We start from the raw sequence: 22,082 nt of genomic DNA on the forward strand, positions 1-22,082 counted from the left end.
AGGAAGACCAAAATGTGGACACTTCGCCCCTTCTTAGAATTGGGAACAAAATTCCCATGGAAGGGGTTACAGGGACAACGTTTGGAACTGAGACAAAAGGATGGACTATCCAAAAACTGCCCCACCCACGGGTCCATCCCATAATCAGCCACCAAACGCAGACACTATTGCATACACCAGCAAGATTTTGCTGAAAGAACCCTGATAAAGCTGTCTCTTGTGAGTCTATGCCAGTCCTGGGAAACACATAAATGGATGCTCACAGTCAGCTATTGGATGGAACACAGGGCCCCCCAATGGAGGAGCTAGAGAAAGTACCCAAAGAGCTGAAGGGGTCTGCAACCCTATAGGTGGAATAACAATATGAACCAACCAGTTCCCCCAGAGCTCGTGTCTCTAGCTTCATATGTAGCAGAAGATGGTCTAATCAGCCATCATTGGGAAGAGAGGCCTTGCAAACTTTATATGCCCCAGTACAGGGGAACACCATGGCCAAGAAGGGGGAGTGGTTGGGTAGGCGAGCGGCGATGGGGGTGCTGGGGGGCGAGGAGGGTATAGGGGAAGTAAATACGTAATAAAAAATTGAAGAAGAAGAAGAAGAAGAAGAAGAAGAAGAAGAAGAAGAAGAAGAAGAAGAAGAAGAAGAAGAAGAAGAAGAAGAAGCAGCAGCAGCAGCAGCAGCAGAAGAAACAGCATTATTATTATTACAAGGAAGTGTACAATAAACAGTCCCCTGATGTTCCCAAGCTTATTTCTTATGCAAATGTGGAACAGTCACAACATCTCCCTCCCAAAGTAGCTGTGAATATTTTACTTGTTACTATTACTTAAAAAAGGTATCTATTCACTCTCAAACACACACACACACACACACACACACACACACACACACACACACACACACACTCGGAAGGTATATCAATTCTTTTCTATTGCTATCATAAGGCCACCAAAGGAGGAAAGCTCTTTTTCATAAGATATTAACTTAAAATGAAAATTATGTAATAAAATTAGGGGGTACAGAGTTGTTAAACAGGTTATTCAGTGTCAGGAATCACTCCATAGATTAGTTAGCTTCTCTGTAATGTGATAAATAGAAATATATGTCACTTTGGTAGTATTCCTACTTAAAACAAAACAAAACCCTTAACCTGATTTGAACCTTGAAAAAATTAGAAACAAACAAATCCAGAATATAGAAGATTACACAAGACAAGACTAAAGTCTTTGAAATGTAAACAAAATATACAGCAAAGTGGTTTGGGGTCTCTTTCAAAGACTGGAGATGGAAAGAACAGTTGGTATATATGAACCCTGAATTGGAGAAAAACACTAGAAAGAGAAAAAGAGTAAAAGAAATGCTAAAGGACATTGTATGGGCAAGTGGACAATACACTCTCACACGGGCCAAAGGATATGTTAACTGCACTGTCCCAACACTCTTGTCCACTGAAGACACATATTTAAGTATTAATGGTGAAATACTCTCACTTTTGAGATGTTCAATACTTGAAAAAAAAAAGGAGAGGAGACTTCTGTACTTCACCAACGCTTACTACAATGAACAGTGGGGTTCTAGGACAACATTTCATTCTAGCTATATATAGGTAGCAAAGGTGTTAAGGTTGGACATCCACACGTGTATATCAAAATGGAAGATGGTATCACCTCAGGTACAGGAGCAGCTTGCTTCTGTAAGGTTTCTTAATTCTACCTGTGGCCAGGAGACTCTTCCTTTTTAGCACCTCTCTTTGTTTCTGCTTGAAAATTTCATATTTCTCATCCATCTCCCATGGTACCTGTGTCCTTTCCCAAACACTTAGGGGGATTTTATTAACCTTCCCACTGGAAAGTAAGCAGCCACTTTTTTCTCCCCCTTAATTGTTTTAGGCTTTACTAGGGAATCTAATTCTAAGCAACTAATGAAGGTCTAAAGTATTCAAAAAAAAAAAATTTAACACCTCAAACTGACTTTTCTATTTTGTGAGTTTTAGTTACTGAAGTCATCAACTGAAAGGACTGTGATGAGAAAGCTTTCTGTAGTTACTTGAACAATCTTAAAATGGTTACATTTAAAAAACACTTAAATATTTCATGTCCCCTGAATTTGAGAGGTAGAAGGAACCCTAGATGCTATCTCTAGTTATGTTGATTTTCAACAATTTGATGGTTATGTTTGCTTCATCTTTGTGTATTATGCATATATGTACATATATTTATACATATATAAAAGAATATAAATAAAACTTTACTCAGATCTACTCATATCAGAAAGAGTAAGCATTTTTAATTTAGCACATATACATACATATTAAACAAATACTATGTGTACACTATATTTTCTATTCTGTACTTTTATTTAATAAAACCCTAACAGAAAGACTGATAATGGGAACTACAGTAACTATGCTGTGTGTGTGTGTGTGTGTGTGTCTGTGTGTGTGTGTGTGTGTATGCGTGCATACACCTGCCATACTGCTGGAGTCAGAGTTAGTTCTCACCTACCCTGTCAGCTGTGGCAATTGAACCCGGGTCATTGGGCTAGTCAGCGAGCATCTTTATTTGAGACAACACACCAGCTCTGGTTCTGGTGTTCTTTTGGTTTTGTTTTTTGTTGTTGCTTGTCTTTTGGTTTTGTTTTCGTTTTGCTTTGAGACAGGGGTCTCTCCAGTATGTAACATTGGGTTTTCTAGAACTCACTATGTATATGTAGATCACGCTGGCCTTGGACTTACAGAGATCAGCCTGCCTCTGTCTCCCAAACACTAGGAATAAAGGTGTGTGCTAACATACTTGGCTACTAAAGGATTGGTACCTAGTATGACCGGGATCATACGCTTCTGCTGGTTGTATCTATAAATGCCTTTTCCTGCTAGCTGACCTGTCATCTCATTTTGTCATCTCATTTTGTAAGGTATCTTTTGAAGAAACAGTTGTGTTTGTTTTGACTGAGTAATAAAAACTATTAATCATTTTCTCATAGTTTGAACTTTCTTTGACCCATATAAAAAGTTAAACAAAATATAATTTTTTTGAAATTTTTCAATTTTTAACCTCTAGAATTGACTATTACAGATCAGAAGATATAGAAATCAAATTTCCATTTTTTCCCTAAGAACAGCTTGCTAACAAGCTGTTGACATACAGTAAGTTCTTTTATCTGCTTATTCTTTTGACACAAAAGTCTATCTTTGTCTGAGTACTTTAAAGGTTTCTTTTTATTTTGTGTGTGAGAGGCTGCATGCATATATACGTATACCATGAGTAGATAGAGATCAGAAGAGGGTAGAGGTTCCCCTGGAGTAGAGTTACAGAAACTTTTGCGCCATGATGCAGGCACTGAGAACCAACTTCAGGTCCTCTGCACGAGCAACAAGTCTCCTTTAACCATTAACCCATCTCTACAGCCCTTATGTCTGAGTACTTTAAATTTTGGAGTTAAAATTCTTAAATAGGCCACAAGAAGCTCCAAGTATGACAAAAAGGAGTCATAGTACTTATTATTATTGACACCTTACAGAAAATGAGAAGAAAAGCTAGAATCTGAGAATTGGAGTTTGTAACATATAACGAACAGATGCTCATGATCCTGATACCAGTTAAAAAGCAACTAGAATTTTGGCTGAAAAATAAACCTTGCCTAAACATGGTCTAAAAAGACTATTTTAAGATAAAACAAAAAGGTATTTAATTATTTGAAGTTTAGAATACTATGCAGAGACTACACTGAAAATAGCAAGAATGAACAACAAGAAAACAGAAAAAAATCAGGTGCTCAAACCAAAATGGAGAAAAAGAGGAACTGAGACCTTTTTATGAAGACAATTCCAAAGTCATGGTTATGTGACCTGGATTTAAGAAGAACCTAGGGAACTCAGCATACCTTATAAAACTGAACCTTACATAAGTAGGCAGATCAAATCAATTATGTAGAGCAGGAGAAAAAATGAATAGAATTTTGCCCTGTTTTTGCAATAAGAAATGAAGAGATAAAGAATAAATTAAAAAAAAAGTCAAAAATGAATCCTACCAGCCAAAGTAAACACTAATATCCTACATGTATGCAGTATATTTTCAACACATATATGAATTTTTACATGAAAACATCAAGATATCTTTTAGTTTAGTCTGCTGTCTGTATCTCTAAGTAATGCTGCTTTGTTGGTAATAGGTGAGTGTTTACCGAAGTGATTACCAGTAACTCAGTATTCAGGCTGTTTACACTATTTTATACATAGACACGTGGCATTAAAACTCTTCAAGTTATAGAATACCCAATAAACGTGGTCTAAATAACTTTATTTCCCATATAATAAGAAGACAGCAAGACATTTTCTCCAAAGGAGAGAAAACATCATTACATCTCAATAATTTGAATAGGTCTTGTGCCCTCTTATCTGTAAGGAGGACAAGGCATCAAGAATGCTGGCCTTCATTACAGAAGGTGGAACCCATGTATAATGAAGAACTACCATGTATGTACTCTTGATTATTCTAGCAAGTTGTTATAAAACACAAAAACAACGTCCCAATTTTCAATTCAAGTAACAACAAGCAACCTAGACTGACTGGAAGGGTGTTTGCTTTGTTTTCCCTCAATGGTTTCTCCTAGGTATGAAAATTTGTACAGAGCACTATCTACAAATTGCTTTGAGTTAACTCAGAAACACACTAGGGAAAATACTAATAATACTACTATTAATAATAATGACTACCCTTTTGCTTTGGCACCAAAGTGGCACTGCCTTACTGTTCATAAGGCAAATCTGGGTGATGTTCACCTCTCCTATTTTATGGCTCCACTAACAAAATAAAGTAAAAAACATAACAAAACTTTAAAAAGTTTCAAGAGTGATCATCTTGAGTTTTTCTTAAGAGGGCAGGAAGGTAGCTCTTACTCCTATTAGGTCAAGAACACTTTTTAAGTTTGAATATTACTCTCATCTCACAAAGTATTTGCTACTCATAAGCAATATATGAACACAAGGCAAGAAAATGGAACCACAAAAAAGGAACAAAGCTTACTATGAGACAATGGCATAATTTCAAGGAAAGAACTATTCAAACCGTAAGGCAACTCCTGTGACTTCTAACTCAATTTCTCCCTGACTGGCCTTGGCCTTGTCCTCCTCTCCCTCAGTCACCTGCTTCCTCAGCTATGGCTTACAATTAGCTAGCAACCAACAATCCTTAATAAGCCCTACTGTCTCTAACTCCCTAGACAGTATCTGGAAAAACTTCACTATAAACTCCCAATTAGCAAATTTTTAATAAACTGCACTGTTCTATAATGTGATTTTCTTGGCTGGCCAACTCCCAAATAACAACATGGGGACATTTTATTAATTATGAAAGTTTGTTCCTGTCTTAACAGACCTTCAACTAACTCATCTAAGTAAACCCAACCATCTAGCTCTGTCTGTCACCCCACGTGGCTTGTTAGTTACCTCCTCTTCTGTTCCCACACTCAGTTTCTGGCTGATTGGTGAATCTCTCTGATCAACAGACAAATTCCTCCCCTCAGACTCTTTCCCAGAGTTCTATCTCTCCTTAGAAGTTCCGCCCTTCCTGTCCTGACTCTTGGCCAGTCAGCTTTATATTACATCAATTAGAAGTTGTTGGATGGTGAGTTTACAAGATATGATGCAGTCATGTGAATAACAATACCAAAGTGGATTCTGCACTCAGCTTTTTGCGACAATAATACTAAGACAATCTTTACCTAGTGCACAAAAAGATCATGCCAACAATGCCTCTTAAATTTATAGAGACATAAACATTCTGTGTACATATATCATATAATGTTTTACTATTTCATATTTGTTTTGTTGTTATTTTTTTACATAGTCCGCATAGGATCAAACATCATTTGCATTATGAGACCCTTTGTATCTAAATATAAGAAACCTTTATCTTACTGGTGGTATTTATATATATTTCAGCTTTTGATTCTTATATGTAAGAGTAACATCGGCAGACAAGAAGAAGCATGGCATGGATCAAGATAATGCAACCAATCTATAAAGGTGACATATATCAGATAATTTGTGCTAACTAATCAGTATGTGTACCAGTCACATTCATCCCACATCCCTCCCAACACTGAGCCCTGAGACACCTTTATGATATCTTTGAAGCTAAAGACAATATGCTTACTGTAAAAGGGAGAGCAGTCAAGAACAAATAAAGGATGATGGCACTCTGACAAACAGTAGAAGTAGAGAACCCATTTCTGCCCCTTCCTCCTTGTATAAACAACTGCTTACAGAAGTTACTTCTAGATTCCAAGTTGTGTTTCATTATTATAAAGTTATGTGACTATGTCTCCATAGAGTTTCATGTAAAAAGTAAACAAAACATATGTAAATGCTTATTAGCACAGTGCTTGAAACAAAAAACAAATTCCAGAAAATTTCTGAGGTAAAGAATAAAAGCGGAGAAATGTAATAAATCTAGAGAGATAACTAAAGTAAAAAGGAGCCTACATTTTAAAATAACAATTCCATAATCATTAAAGTAGGATTATAAGGTTAAATTAGAGAAATTGGTGGCTATCAACTCCAGCCTTGAATTTTATAGAAAAGAAACCTTAAATGACATTAGTAAGATCTGACACTGCAGTTTGTATATTTCCTACTAGTCTACATTTCCTCTACCTGGGTTCAGTGCTATAGAGAAAAGAAAAGTCAAGTAACAGTTCAAAATATAGAACATCTATAGATTTACTAAATATTATAAGCCATATTACTTTTGAAAAATAGTGCTTAATATTTGTTTTACAAACATTTATTGAAAAAATGAGATACCCAATGCTTTGGCACCATGGCTATACAAGTGAACAAGACAAGAGTGACACACAGATCAATACTAAGTGCTATGAAGAAAATACAAGAGGCTAATGGCACAGAGACCAAAGGGGAAGACACACCCATAAGAAGGGCTGCCAGCCAGGAAGGCCTTTCCTGAAGCAAGACCATCTGAATCAACATTTGAAGAAAAGCACTAAGAAAGCTTAGGACATGAAGAGGGCACTGAGGAGGGCAGAAGACCTGCTACACAACCTCACCAGGAACATGCTGGGAGCTGCTTATCAACTGTTAAATTGTGTGTGTGTGTGTGTGTGTGTGTGTGTGTGTGTGTGTGTGGTGGTGGTGGTGTGTGTGTGGGGGGGTGTTAAAGTCTGAAGGCCCTGTGAGATACTCAGATTTCCCTTAGAAATTTTCCTAAGCAAAAAGGTCAATGACCAGAAAATATTTTTTAAAAAGGAGCAATGAGATCTGATTTACATTTTAAACAAAGATCACTGAAGCCTTGGTCCGCAAATTAAAATAAAGGAATAACAATAACAACCACCACCACCCAAAACCCAAAAATCCCATCAGCTGTGAAGGACTGGAGCAGTAAAGATAGGAATTATATTGGACAGCACTTTTAACAAAAGGTTTGTATATTCGGCAAACAAAATAAAACCCACCACCATAACAAAAAGAAATGGGATCAAGACATAGAACTCTCAGTTTCTCCAATCCCAAGTCTTCCTAGGTGCTGCCATGCTCCTGCCTTGATGATAATGGATCTAACCCCTGAACCATAAGTCAGCCATAATTAAATGTTGCCCTGTATAGCGTTGCCTTAGTCAGGGTGTCTTTTCACAGCAATGAAAGGAAACCCTAACTAAGACAATCATTAACATTATGAAAAAACAAAACAGAAATGCATAGTGAGTACTACCAACTAAAAAGCTGTGATCTCAAGTGTTGGTGAGGATAAAGAGCAAAGGCTCTCTAGACCTATCAGCAAGACTGCAGAACAGCAGGATCACTGTGGAAACCAGTATAGCACTTACAGATTGAAACACACTCAGCATATCACTTTCACTTTTAGGTAATCACCCAGAAGAAATGAGACATTCACTTCCAAAAATGTGGATGTGACTATTTCTTATAGTACTATTCTCAATCACTCAAAATTGAAGACAATTCCTTTGTCCTCTAAAAACTGACTGAATAGGCAGACTGGACTACAATCACAATGGAGAATCACTCAGCAATACATGGGACCCTTGCTATGGACAAAGGCAAGTCCATGGCCAAGACTCCAAAGCCTTATGTTCAAGGAAGTGGCATTTAAAAGACTATGTAATAACAAGTTCACTTATAGTACATTCGCCAACAACTTCACTTTGAGAAAAACAACTTTATTCCAGAAGGGATGCAAAAGGAAAAGAAACTGTCTACAAAAAGAAAAAGGGGGAAGGAAAGGGGGAGAGCTTATTCCCTGCTGACTGTGGTAGCAGCTCTACAACTATATTCAGCTATCAAAATCCACACACCACACTAAATCTTAAAAGAACAAAGTCAGAAATGAACGTACATTTTTGAATTCTTAATTCCAGACATCTAAAAACTTTATCTACAAATATAAAAAGAATACATGAGTATTTTTAATTCTCATTAATGTTTACAGCCTCATCTTTATCTTGTTTTAAGAGCCTTCCAAAAAATTTTTTGAAACTAAAATATGCAGGGCTGGAGAAATGAATCGTTGGTAAGACCAATCATTACTCCTGCAGAGGATCCATGTTCAATTCCCAGCACCTACATGATGGCCCACTATTATCCATAACTCCAACTCAAGAGGATCTCATGTTCTCTTCTAACTTCAGTGGGCACCAGGCATTGACATGGTGCAACAGAAACATGCAGTCAAAATGTTCATATACATAAAATAAAATAAGCCTGAAAAATTAAAAAATACTTATCTGAAAGAAAGAAAATAGGGCAGAACAGTGGGTGGTTTAAAAAAAAAAAATTGCTGGGCAGTGGTGGCACAAGCACTTGGGAGACAGAGGCAGGTGAATTTCTGAGTTTGAGGACAGCCTGGTCTACAGAGTGAGTTCCAGGATAGCCAGGGTTACACAGAGAAACCCAGTCTTGGAAAACCAAAAAATTAAAAAATAAATTAAGATGTATTAAAGTATATTTGTGCAATAAAATGTAATACCAAAAAACTTACAACTCCCAAATCCTAAGTAAGATAGGTGTAATTTGAGGCTTTACCTCAAATGAAAATACTGAACAGGGTATTATGAAGGCACCAGAACAACGCTGAACTGACGAACAGAAATATGTGGCAACTAACTTACTCTTCATTATTCACAGGAGAGTCTAATCTTTTCACAAAAATCTTTAAGACAGCATTGATGACACAAATGCACTTTTTGGTAGAAGAAACCTAAAATTGGTTTCTTAGGAATTCTGAGTGTTCAGATTAAAAGTCCTTACAGCTTCCCCAAAGTCCCGAGAGTCATGCACAATCAGTAACACTTGTTCCAGGTGAGTTAAGTCTCTCCCTTAGAGCCCATGATTGTTCTACCCTCTCAATTTTTTGAGGAATGCAAAAACCAGGCTGAGCCCACAAGCAATAAGATCTCTGAATGGCAGCTGGTGATGCTGCATCGAAAAATAACATAAGAAGTTATCAGAGAAGAGTGGAAGATCAAAATATACATATACAAACACACACACACACACACACACACACATATCCACATATACTTACAAAATGCAGATTACATATACTATGTATATATAATAAAGAGATTAAGAATTCCGAACTGCCAACCTACAAGCTAATTTGAACAAACCTGCTTTCTCTGTGTAACAGTGAACCCAGTCTATGCACAGGTTAGCAAGTCTAGTAGCTTTGCTCCCAGTGGAATCCCAGGGCCCACCTGGCCTTAAGCTTCCTTGGTTACCCAACCCTAGACAACTTCTATAACTCTGGTGATACTGTGCTCATTTCAAAGTGAGCTCTATACATGTAATTATTAATAAAAAGAAGGAAGGGAGGGAGGGAAGGAAGGAAAGAAAGAAAGAGTGAAAGAAGGAAAGATCCTCAAACAGAAAAAATAAGTAGTATTTCAGGTTACCAACAGTTTGGAGAGAAGATAAATTGACTGGTTTTCTAATTGAGAAGCTTTCCAATAAAAATTAATTGAATACACACCACAAGCAAAAAAATCAGAAATCATACCCCTAACATAGAAAGTTTGTGAGCTCTGATGTGAAAATTGAGCTGAAAATTATTTAAATATATGAGAGTCTTTGTTACAAGAGAAGAGAAATCAACGCCTCTTAAGAGTCTCAGCAAACTGCAGCACAAAGATTGAATTATGACTACATCACTCAATACTGTAGTTCCTTTTTCCAAGGGGGAAAAGGGAGCAGAGAATCAACATAAACTACTTGAACTACTTGATGCAAAACTGCTGTAGTTGTAAGCATCATCACAGCTCACATATAAGCTGAGCCCTATAAGTGCCTAAGGCCCAGGGACACCTACACAGTGCCCCTTCCCCCAGCACAACCCACAACCACACCCTTAAACTGTGGTGAAAACAGACAAACAAAAGGCCACAATAAAATGTTTCGAAAAGCAATGACCAAAATTTAAAATGTATTATGGACCTGAGGTGTTTCTGGCAATGCTCTCCTGTATTGTGGCATGGAAATGCACCTCAGCCTTGATTTTAAACACATCGAGTCATACAACACCAGTAAAGACCACCTAAAACACTTCAGCTCATAATTGAGATTGCTGTATGCTACAAATTGCAGTTTTACTATACATACAAATTTTTTTACTCTTATAAAAACATAACGGTCTAATTAATTACAGAAAATAAAGATTTTAAGTATTTTCATATTATTCCTTATCATGAATATCTCTGAATTGTACTACGTTAGAACGTTTAATTTTAGCATTTGCTGTTGGAGTTGCCGACTCAAGTTCACAGATAATCACCAAGTGAACTCTGCTTAGAATTAGGACAGATTCCAATAGTTTCTGGAAGTTCCCCTACGCTGATCACTTTGTTCTGTTTATGTGAAGTGGGGTTGAAATCACTGAGTATTATAAAATCAGAATACTGATCAACTCTGAAAAACTCTGAACTGCCCTACACCTTATATTATCAAATACTCAGCCAATATTCTTTATGTAAAAATAAGCATGTGTCTCATTAATATGCAAATTTTCTTTAATCTTACTAATTAGTAAAACTATATACATACATTACATACACACAACAAAGAACTACTTTATGGTGAATTTCTTTATGATTTATTATCAGTAAATGCTTCATTTGTGTATCTATATCCAGAACTACATAAACATACCTTCATTGAAAGGGGTTGAAAATATAGTTTAAGAAGTCTTGGTCTCCACCCAGAGACTGCCCCACATAGGGACCCATCCCATAAACAACCACCAAAACCAGATACTATTGTGGATGCCAACAAGAGCTTGCTGACAGGATACAGCTATCTCCTGAGAGGCTCTGCCAGTGCCTGACAAATATAGAAGTGGATGCTCACAGCCATCCATTGGATGGAACACAGGGTCCCCAATGAAGGAGCTAGAGAAAGTACCCAAGGAGCTGAAGGGGTTTGCAGCCCCATAGGAGGAACAACAATATAAACTAACCAGTACTCCCAGAGCTCCCTGGGACTAAACCACCAATCAAGGAAAACATGGTGGAACTCATGGCTCTAGCTGCATGTGGCCTAGTTGGTCATCAATGGGAGGAGAGACCCTTGGTCCTGTTAAGGTTCTATGCCACAGTACAGGGGACTGCCAGGGCCAGGAAGCCGTAGTGGGTGGGTTGGTGAGAAGGGGGAGTGGGGAGGGGATAGGGGATTTTCAGAGGGGAAACTAGGAAAGGGAATAACATTTGAAATGTAAATAAAGAAAATATCTAATAAAAAAAGATAATGAGAAAAAATTTATTTTATACAATTAAAAAAAAAAGTCTTGGTCTTGGTCTCCAAAGCCTTTAAGGCCCAGGAGGAGTACTTCTCAGTGAAGGCAATGATCAAGCTGAAATAGCAATCTCTGAGAAAACACATATCTACTTAATAGCTCATTTTACAGTTTCATATCATATGCAATAGAAAGTAACAATAGTAAAGAATAAAGAGAAAAACAAAATGACTGGCCATAGGTTTGCTTATATTTTAAAAGTAACTTAAGCTATAAATGCTGAGCTGTTAAAGACTGTTTACATGTAGACCTGACACCAGAAAAAAGCCACAATTCTTACATGTGACCCAATAACCTCCCTACATGATAAAGCCCATTCACAAACTGATAACTATAAAGCTAAATCCAGAGGATGATACAAATTCTAGTAAAGGAAACGCTAACACACATTGCTGTACTCTTTAAACAATGGTGTTGATGTTGGTGTTGAAGGAAAGGGGACTAGGAAACGAAGGAGGTATTCTTAAGTTCATGGCTATGATGGGCAACTCAGTGCCATCCTGCTGGGACTCTTTGAAGGATCAATTTTTACAAAGCATCAGAGGAAAGCAAGCCATCCACATCTGGTACCCTCAAACTGTGGCACATGTTTAAGCAGCAACATATAGAGAAATGTGTTCATGGAGTGAGATGAGCCTAGGAAAGACAACTTCAGTACTGTGGGAAGATAGCCATGCTCAGTATAGGACAGCCAAGACAAATCAAGGCCTTTGGTGGCTTGTTATTGAACATAAAGAAATAGAAAAAGTGCTCTTAGATATTTACTGTTTTGGCTTTTGTTAAAAAAGTAAAGTGTGCTTTTCATTTTCCTTCAGGTTTATCTTACTAGAGGTTATATATTCATAGGTATATACATTATACAATTCTTATAACAGGGAAGAAATTCTGTAACAATATTATTATAAATATATGCAGTAAATTAATAGAGCAGCTGTTTTTCTTTACCCTAGTTAGCCCCCCAGTAACAACACAGAAAGACTAAGATGTATCTACAATTTAAAAGCATAACAACTAGGTGTTGTAATTCTACTGTGCTCCTCTAATCTAATCTGGCTACCTCTCAGCCAAAGTCCCCAAGGTACTTGAATTTTTGTATTGGTCTGGCTCTTTGGGCTTCAGGTGTGTTCGTTCTCTCATGATGTCTCTCCACACCCCTTCCACATGGTGAATCCATTCTTCTTCCCTCCCTCTCTCCCCATCCCTTGGCTGGTGGAAGTCCCTCCCTATTCTTTTTAATGCCTAACTATTGGCTTTTCCAGCTTTTATTGACAAGGCAAAGAATAAATGGGCAAAGACTGTTTACAGAAACTTGAGGCAGGAGAGTTTTAACATAAGTATTACAATGATTGAAACCAGATAATGGGAAAGAGAAACCAGTATTTGAATAATACAAGGGTAAACTTTACGTAGTGCATAATAACACTATGCCTACAGGATACCATACACAAAGTTGTTTTTACGACTTATTTTCATTTTTAATTATGTATATGTGAAGGGGTACATGTGAGTGTAGGTGCCCTTGAAGGCCAAAGGCATGAGACTACCCAGAGCTGTAGTAATAAGTGGTTGTTAGCTGCCTAATGTGGATGACGGTAAGAAGCCAAACTTAGGTCCTCTACAATAGTTACTGCTCTTAATGCTGAGCCAGATGCACACACTTACTTCACATATCCTATACACTTATGCCCTTAAGGTTTTTATCTAAAGACATTATTTTTAAAGACCTCTGAGAAATTATAACAATGCTTCATCCCAATGCATTCGAAACATAAAATGGTAGTTTTGGAATTTATAACGGCAAAGGGACATATTTTCTTAATTGTATGGGACTCAGCCCTAGAATGTCAATCTGAAATAAACAAATGCATATTCGTGCACATACACACACACAAAATGAGGGTCAGCAAAAAAATAAGCCCACACAATTTATATCTCAGTAAGGGTGAATCATACGACAAGGACAGGGAAGTGTTAAGACAGAAAATAGAAACAGTAAATATTGCCTCTTTAAAAAAATAATTCAAACACATAGGATAGTAAAAGGCAAAGGCATTTAAATCATTTCTTTAGTAATACAAGTAATATTTAAATAGATTTAATAGTGCTGCTCCAAACCAATGAATTATGGGTTTAAAACCTATTAAAATGTAATGTTTTTTTCCTGAGCTGAGAGGAGAGAGATTTAAATCCACTGAATTTTAATATTTCAGCTTGAGCTGCAGGAGGTAGAGAAAGTCCAAATGAACTATTCCATCAGCACCATTCAAGCATGAACATTTTAATCAGTTTTCCTTCCTTGGAGTTCTCTAACACAGTTTACGCTGTCATTCTGAAAGCACTTAACACAGAAAGTGTGAAAAACCACCAAGGCTTGTTATTGCCTTCACAATTGATGGCAAATAATTTTGCAGACTTCCTATCATTAAAATGTCACTGCTAAAAATTGAGGTTCAGCGTTTCTAGTGCTAAACTGCATTTTCCTGCAACACCACGGCATACCTGTTCATAAAGGTTATTGGGATGGGGTATTTTAATGCTTACATTTATATCATTTTCCCTTTAAAAAGTTAGCATAGAAATGAGGATAAGGAATTTTTTTAAAATACATTTTCTATATCATTAGCCGAATCTCTTTTTTTTTTCCAGTGCTCACATTAAGAAACTTTTTCTTCATAGAAGTTTGTTGGAATTCTTATGCGTCTATGTTAGCCTCCTTTATTAAGCATAGCCACATTCACACAGCATGCACTGATTATATATAGTGTAATGGATTTAAAAAGCATTTTAAGATAGTCAGATGACTCAATTTAATAATACAGGAAATGAAAACATCATTTCTAATTAGATCATATTACTGATTTAAAACTGCAATTTGTGTGTTGTTCCAACAGCGCAATCTCACAGAGATTCTAATTTAAAAACACAGTGGCTAGTAGGACACATGGCAGGACTAAAGTACATACATAACATTTCCCCCAGCCCATTCAGGGTAGCTCAAGGAAAGCATAAATATGAAATCAAAATACAAGACAGTAACTGTAAACAAAAACAAAAGGGGAAATTTTCTGGTTTTCTTTCTTATAATTAAAAGATAAAATGATATTTAACTTATTTCAATCTATCAACACTTTTAAACTGAACATGACCTGTGAAAGAAATCATTATAAGTGTTTCATTCCATTAAACATACTAGCTTATTGTCAGGAGAACAGTCACCTCTCCAGGTTTCAGGCTCACTTCAGCATTTTGCATTTAAACTGCATGGATCACTGGTTTGGCTCATTTACCAATGAAGGTAGAATAATATTGCAGAGTTAAAAGGTGCTTCATCAGATTTCATTAAATCTGGGAACATTCCCTCCTGTCTGGATGGTGTGCATACATATAAAGCAGGTGCATATGCAGGCATAAATAAATGAAGGTCTGCAGTGGCATAGATGGGGTCTTGTGCCTCCTAGATGAAATGCTGTCATTTCTTCTGTGCAGAAATCCACTGCCAATTCCATTCTAACATCTAAGTAAAAAACTCTAAACCTGACTAGTCATCATTTTGGTAACAAGTCAAAGTACTACCATTTCCTGGAAAGGTGAGACAGCTCAGCCAGTAAAGGCTTTTGTTACCAAGGCTTCAAAACTGAGGTTAATCCCTAGATTCCACATGGTAGCAGGAGAGAACTGAATCTCACAAGTTGCCTTCTAGCCTCTCCAATGAAAATGGCCCAATTATCCTACCATCCCAACACAAATAAATAAATGGTTTAAAAAAATGTAATCCTAGCACTACTTAGTATGATACTCAAGAGGACTGAAAACATAGGTGCATTTAAAATTCCACAATCCCACATAAACTCTCTGAAACCTACTTATAGAAGACTATCACCATCCTTTAAAAAAAAAGGAAAAAAGGAAGGAAGGAAGGAAGGAAGGAAGGAAGGAAGGAAGGAAGGAAGGAAGGAAGGAGGAAGGGAGAGGAAGGGGAAGGAGGGGAGGGAGGGGAGGGAGTGAGGAAGGAAGGAAGGAAGGAAGGAAGGAAGGAAGGAAGGAAGGAAGGAAGGAAGGAAGGAAAATGTCAGCACCAGAATTGATCACATAAGTGTGTAACCAGGTTCCTTTCTTCTCATTTTTTGGATGCCCAGAATGGCTCCACTCACTTTGTAAGATCTGTTTTTCAGAACAGTCAGATTATGTGATTTTAACTCCATTTTTTGTCCCAATACAAATAGTTTGAAACTCCACAAAATCCATCGACACCAACAGCATGCAGCTCTCTGAATTAGGTTCTTCAAGTAAGCTTTTAGATTACAAAATTAAATTGGCTTAATTTTAAAAATTAAATCTATACAGACAATATGTCTATTAGTAACAGCTACAACTTATAAGTGGTTTCTCTAAGAGGAAAGTATTGTCCCATTCAAAATGAAGCAGCATAAAACAGCCTTAAAATATATATGAAATGATAAAGATAAGGAAACATGTAATTTTCACCTGTTCTCATTTTTAAGCAACATCTAAAACAATATAGGTATGATTTAGCTCATATTTCAATTGTACAACTTTTAACAAAAATGCACTGTTTTCCTAGAAACAGGTGCTAATCAGATGCAGGTAGGAATCGCTGTCTGTCTTTTAGCTACTCATGAAATGACCCTGCAAGGTTCTCAGGCAGCACACTGTACAATGCCACCGTATACATTATACTCCATGAAGCAGCAACTGTAGGTAGTTTCTATCATGTTTGACATGTGAGAGATAATGTAAAAAAACCACACACATACATTCTAACATTCTATTCTGGCATGACCACACATTCATACACACACACACACACACACACACACACACACACAGTTAATGCAAGCAGAATCACTAAATACACTTAGACTAACTTAAAATTGAACTCTCTTAATTAAAAAATAGATATACTGCCATTTTCTAGAGTTTTAAGAAAGAAGAACATCATAAAATGTTTTCTCTCCACTGCCCTTGGCTCCCCACCTAGCATAACGATATGTTACAAAGGTTCCTGAGACCATAGGCCCTTTTGATTTAGCCTTTCCTTTCCAAGGGGCACTTTTCTAACTCTTTTTTGTTTATGATGTGTGCTAATTTCCATCATTTTTTTTTCTTGTGGTCAGAGAGACAGAAAACAGATCTTCAAATAGCCCATTAAGTAACAAGCTACCATCAGACTACTGCTATCTGCGCCAGTGCCATGATCCTTGAGTTCTGATCTCCTTGTTAAAGGACAGTTGGCATAACTGAAGCAGCATCTTCACTTCAGATTGATTATCAGGCGACTCTTATTTTTATCTTCACTTAGCAATTTGAATTTTAATGAAAGTAAATGGAATAATTACCATTTCAAAGTGTGTTTAATACTATGAGGGAAAAAAGAGAAAAGACTTTTGTGTATAATTTATACACATAGAAAGCATTTGGGAGAGAGCAGGAAGAAGGAAAGGGAGTCTTCTTTAGAATGTGCCAAAGTGTGGCTCGCACTTCTGCATAAACTGCTCAGTTAGCACTGGACTGTTCACAAACAAGAGTTCTCCTCTTTGTTATTGTTTCTAAGTTTATTAGATGTTACATTTGGAGCTAGAGTGAATGCCTAAACCTATGGGTCCAGCAGGTTCTAGGAAAGATCACTGCCATTACTGCCAGCTAGGGTGTTTTCCAAATGTGCCAGAGATTTTCTTTCTTCTTCTTCTTTTTTTTTTTTAGTTTATCTACTATTTCTCCTAAAAGTGGACATAGCCACTCATCACAAAGGAGAAAGAGTAGGAGAGGAGATACAAAACTGAGTATTTTACTAAAAGTGCTATTAAGGCAATCTAAATCATTTGTGGAAAGATTAAAAAATCAGGTCATTTGTAACATCAGAGCAATCCTGTATCTTTTTCATTTTTCCCCTGTCTAGTTTAGCAACAGAAACTAATGGCACAGTAAAGAAACATGAGAAAGAGCTATCCAGTCTCCTCAGGGGAGTTTTCAGGAGCGAACTTAATTAGTAAACTGGTCCAGAGCTTCTGAGAAGCTGGCAAATGCCTCGCGAGACTGATGGAAGGAAGAGCTTAAGTCACTGTGGTCATCTACTACATTTTGCCCCTTTGTGGGAACAAAATTTAAAAAGAGAAAAGCAAGAAAGCTAAGGACACACACTAAGATCAGAGCTAAAATGGAAAGGCCACGTACCCCAATGATGGCGTTCAGTTCTGCCATGGTCACCTGCTTGGCCCGTTCCACAGCCTGCACCACTTGTTGCTGGTGCTATAAATGAAGATCAGAAACAGAATACAATTATTTGTTTTCTACTCAGTCAGAACAACTTTTCCTAATATGTCCTCTAACTTTACATGCAAAATAGCATTTGGGGGCGGTCTCTAGGTTTCCAAATAAAACCCCCAGGTGGTAGATGACTACCCAAGATGTCCAGGGTCATCAGGAATAACAAGTTGTCAGATGTACACTTCTCTGTGCTCCTGGAAGATGCCTCCTACATCTGCACTGTCTGCACAGACTCCATTCTCAGGCCAAGGGAACACTCTAACATCCGCCAGTACTGAAGACAAAGCCCAACTCATCCCACCTGTTTCTTTCTGCTACTCCCTTTCTCTATGCCGCCTACAGGGGAGAAACGAATCTTTAAGTATTCTCTATAGGTACTAATTTTTAAATTCTTCTCAGGTGTTTATTAGCATGAACATCAAAAGGTTATTTTTAATTCCATGTTCTATCTCTCCTGGAAGTGTAAAAGGATGTTTGTATTTCTGTCATAAAGGGTTGTGTGCTTCAACAAACATGCAAATGAAATGGAAGTACTCATGTCCTTTTTAAAAATACAATAGAAAAACTAAAACCTAGAACTTTAAATTTTTTTTTTTTTTGAAACACTAGAGTCATTACTACTGGAAAAAAAATCTCTCCACTCTTGATTCATTTCCAAAGATAACAAGCAATAACTGATATTAATGAGTTTTGTAATAGTGGTAAAAATAAAAAAACCTAACACAGAAGTGTTTACATGGGACATTCACAAACCTAAACATACACAAATGGTTGTGTAAGACCCTTAGTGTAACAATGACTCCAAGCACACCTGAAGAGTCTGGTCTACAGAACTCACATTTGGTCTTGGAAATCTTTCACGTAGCTTTAGCAAATAAAATAAAGGGCAAAAAGCTATGTTACAGGCATCTCTGTGTGGTCAGAAGAGGCATGTGCTAGTTGATCTCTGGAAAAATTTAGCATATGTTCTTCACATGGTTCAACTATAAAACTGCTTACAACATGCAAGAGACTCATCATCAAACACGGAGTTTTCCCTTACTGTCAAGCTTCCACTTCAAAACTCTCAAACATATATAATACTATAACTTAACTTCTACTTCTGACCTGAATATAGGCATGAGAGGGAGGTTCTGTGGGAAAGGAAACTGCCTTAAATTAGTTGCATATTAAGATCTTTTCATCCTTTGCTTAATACAAAAATATTAAACACATTAATAGCTTTTAAGTTTTCACTAGAAATTAACCATTAAATGATATACTTGTGAACTGGTTTTAGTTGTAGGAGTTTCAGTTTCAAACCATAGCCTAAAATAAAAAGTAAGCTTGGTCTTTATAAATAGCTGTCTACTTACTTTTTCATATTTACTAAAATGAAATAATTCATGTTCTCCCTTTCTGAAATAAAAATTTTGAAATGGAAAGTCAAACAAAAGATAACATCTACACTCATCCACAACACACAGCATTCGCTCTCCTCATACATTCATTCACTTACCACTGTGTGCACAACAAGCTCCCCCCAGTGCCATCTCTATCTACTGAAATAACCCTTTATTTAATAATTAAATATCCAAAAAACAATTACCTGGGACAGAGAAGATACCAAACATATCTACATAATGCCTTTCTAGTACCAGGACTGTGCAACTATTGCTTCATAAGTTGTATCCCAACTGCTAAGACAGGTAAAGACACCTCAGGTAGCAAGGTTCTGTGGCATTAAAATCAAGTACATTTTTGAGAAAACTCAATTTGCTATCTGCCATCAGATCTGACAGTAACTTGTTAGGGAGCTAACATAAAAATGGAAGTCATGACTCAGCTGTCTGCTTGGACAGCAATGGCTAAGGGCTAATACAGTTTCTGGACTTAACCTGCAGATTGGAATTCAACTTCCTTATTTCTGTTCAGTCCATGAAACATTCACTGTTTAAGCACCTTTATGATATAAGCTTGCTAAGTCAAACAATGTCACCTCTCCTGTTAGCTCTGAAAGCACCAATAATACTCTACCATTACTCACTCCAGTACACGGTAAGCGTATATCCCCACACAGACTGGACACATCCACTAGGTAGTATGGACATTAAAACTCAGGCAGAAAGAGGAGGCAAAAAGATCACAAATGGAAGGAGGTAACTCCTGAGGCAGAAACCCACACTATTCCCCAAAGCTGGCCCAACAAGGATATATGTATGATTTTTCATGCTCAGATTTTTAGCAAACAAGGTACCTGACTCAGAAAATTCATAAAGTGTTTCACACATTTTTAGAATGCTGATGGCTTTTCCACTCTGCCTGCCATCTCCTCATGCTCTGCTCTCATTTGACTCCAGCCCCACTTCTGGCTTATTCTGTTACCATACCTCAAGTGGTGACACAGCCACGTTAGCCCCAGCCAGTCGGAAGAAGGGAACAGTCCCCTCTATGTTGCAGCAGCACTACCAAACAAAATGTCACTGAGGAAATATTAACAAGCAAAGGGGATGACTGGAATTTAAGGGAAACAAAATATGTCCAATTATTTATTCCTTAAGATATTGAAAATTACACTTTAATATTTAAAAACAAACTGTATTGCAGAAATAATTTTATGACTGCAGAGTTACTGAAAACCACTGAGTTACATGTAAAATAAAATGAACTTATGGTGTATATAAGAATACTGTGATTTAAAGAATACAGGTATTGCTGGGAGGAGGGTCAAAAACCTGTACACTAAATTATTTTCATTGGAAAAGCATCAGATGTTTCTTCCATGAAATTGGAAGGATATAAGCCCATGTAGGTACAATACAACTTACTGATAAACAGACCTTTATGAACTAGTTATATGAACAGTAGGGTTTTCAGAAGGAATACTTTTCAGAAAGGATAACAAGGCCAACATCTGTCTTATCAGTATTTTGAGGCAGACTAGAGATGTGGTGTTAATAAGAAAAGTAGTAACAAAAATTGTTACAACTTGAAAATTTTAAGAATTACTCCCCATATTGGAAGGAAAAATACTGGCAGAAATGCAAAGATGATCAGGATTCTTATAATGAACACCATATTGCTAGCTACAGAGATACAAAAAACAGACTTACCACTCCCATTCCCTATTCATATACAGCCCACAGACAGAGAACCAGGAAATGTAAGACATTATCAAAAGAGGTTTTAGAATGAAATCAGGAAAGCCTTTGTTTTTCATTCATTCATTCATTCATTCATTCAAATATGTATAAAGTTCCTAATATGCAGCAGGCACAGAGGTTGAGATGGGTAGGATTATGTCAACAGACCAGACACCCTGGTCTCACAGTTTAAATTCTACAAAGAGGGGTTGAAGAAAAAGCTCAAGGTTAAGGAGCACTTTTTGCTCTTGAAGAGGAGCTGGGTTTGGTTCTCAGCATCTACACAGTAGCTCACAATCATCTCTAACATCAGTTCTAGTGGATCCAATACCCTTTTCTGGCCTCTATGCCAATGCGTGTACAACACACACAAACACAAACACAAACACACACACACACACACACACACGCACACATACACGCACACACTGAGGCAAAACTCTCATAGGTGGAGAAATAAATCTAAAATTTAAAAACTCTATGAAGAATGATAGAGAATTAATACTCAAAAAGCTCTATAATTACTGCTGGGGAAGAATTTCCGAGAGAAAATTAGAGGATGTTATTCAATCATTTATCAAGGAAATATCTTAATCTAATCTAAGTATTAGAGGATGAGTCCCTAAGGAAGCTGACCTGACAGCTGAAACTAGAAGGACTTCTTAGGATGAAGAATGAGAGAGAAAGAGAAAGAGAAAGAGAAAGAGAAAGAGAAAGAGAAAGAGAAAGAGAAAGAGAAAGAGAGAGAGAGAGAGAGAGAGAGAGAGAGAGAGAAAGAGAAAGAGAAAGAGAAAGAGAAAGAGAAAGAGAAAGAGAAAGAGAAAGAGAAAGAGAAAGAGAAAGAGAAAGAGA

The 22,082-nt window shown here is 37.0% G+C and overlaps 1 protein-coding gene across 3 annotated transcripts in view; it reads right to left on the bottom strand.

Annotated features, from left to right (window-relative positions):
• Window positions 1-22,082, bottom strand: part of Tle4 (TLE family member 4, transcriptional corepressor) — a 150,010-nt gene that overhangs the window by 79,386 nt on the left and 48,542 nt on the right. For 2 of the 3 annotated variants that reach the window (XM_021204238.1, XM_021204230.1), the window contains exon 6: window positions 18,016-18,090. The exons of the other annotated variant lie outside the window; for it this stretch is intronic. In XM_021204238.1, coding sequence (XP_021059897.1) covers window positions 18,016-18,090 — 75 coding nt within the window. The remainder of the gene's footprint in view (window positions 1-18,015; window positions 18,091-22,082) is intronic. 3 annotated transcript variants of the gene reach the window in all.

This window comes from Mus pahari, chromosome 1 (assembly GCF_900095145.1).
Source record: "Mus pahari chromosome 1, PAHARI_EIJ_v1.1, whole genome shotgun sequence".
NCBI lineage: Eukaryota > Metazoa > Chordata > Mammalia > Rodentia > Muridae > Mus > Mus pahari.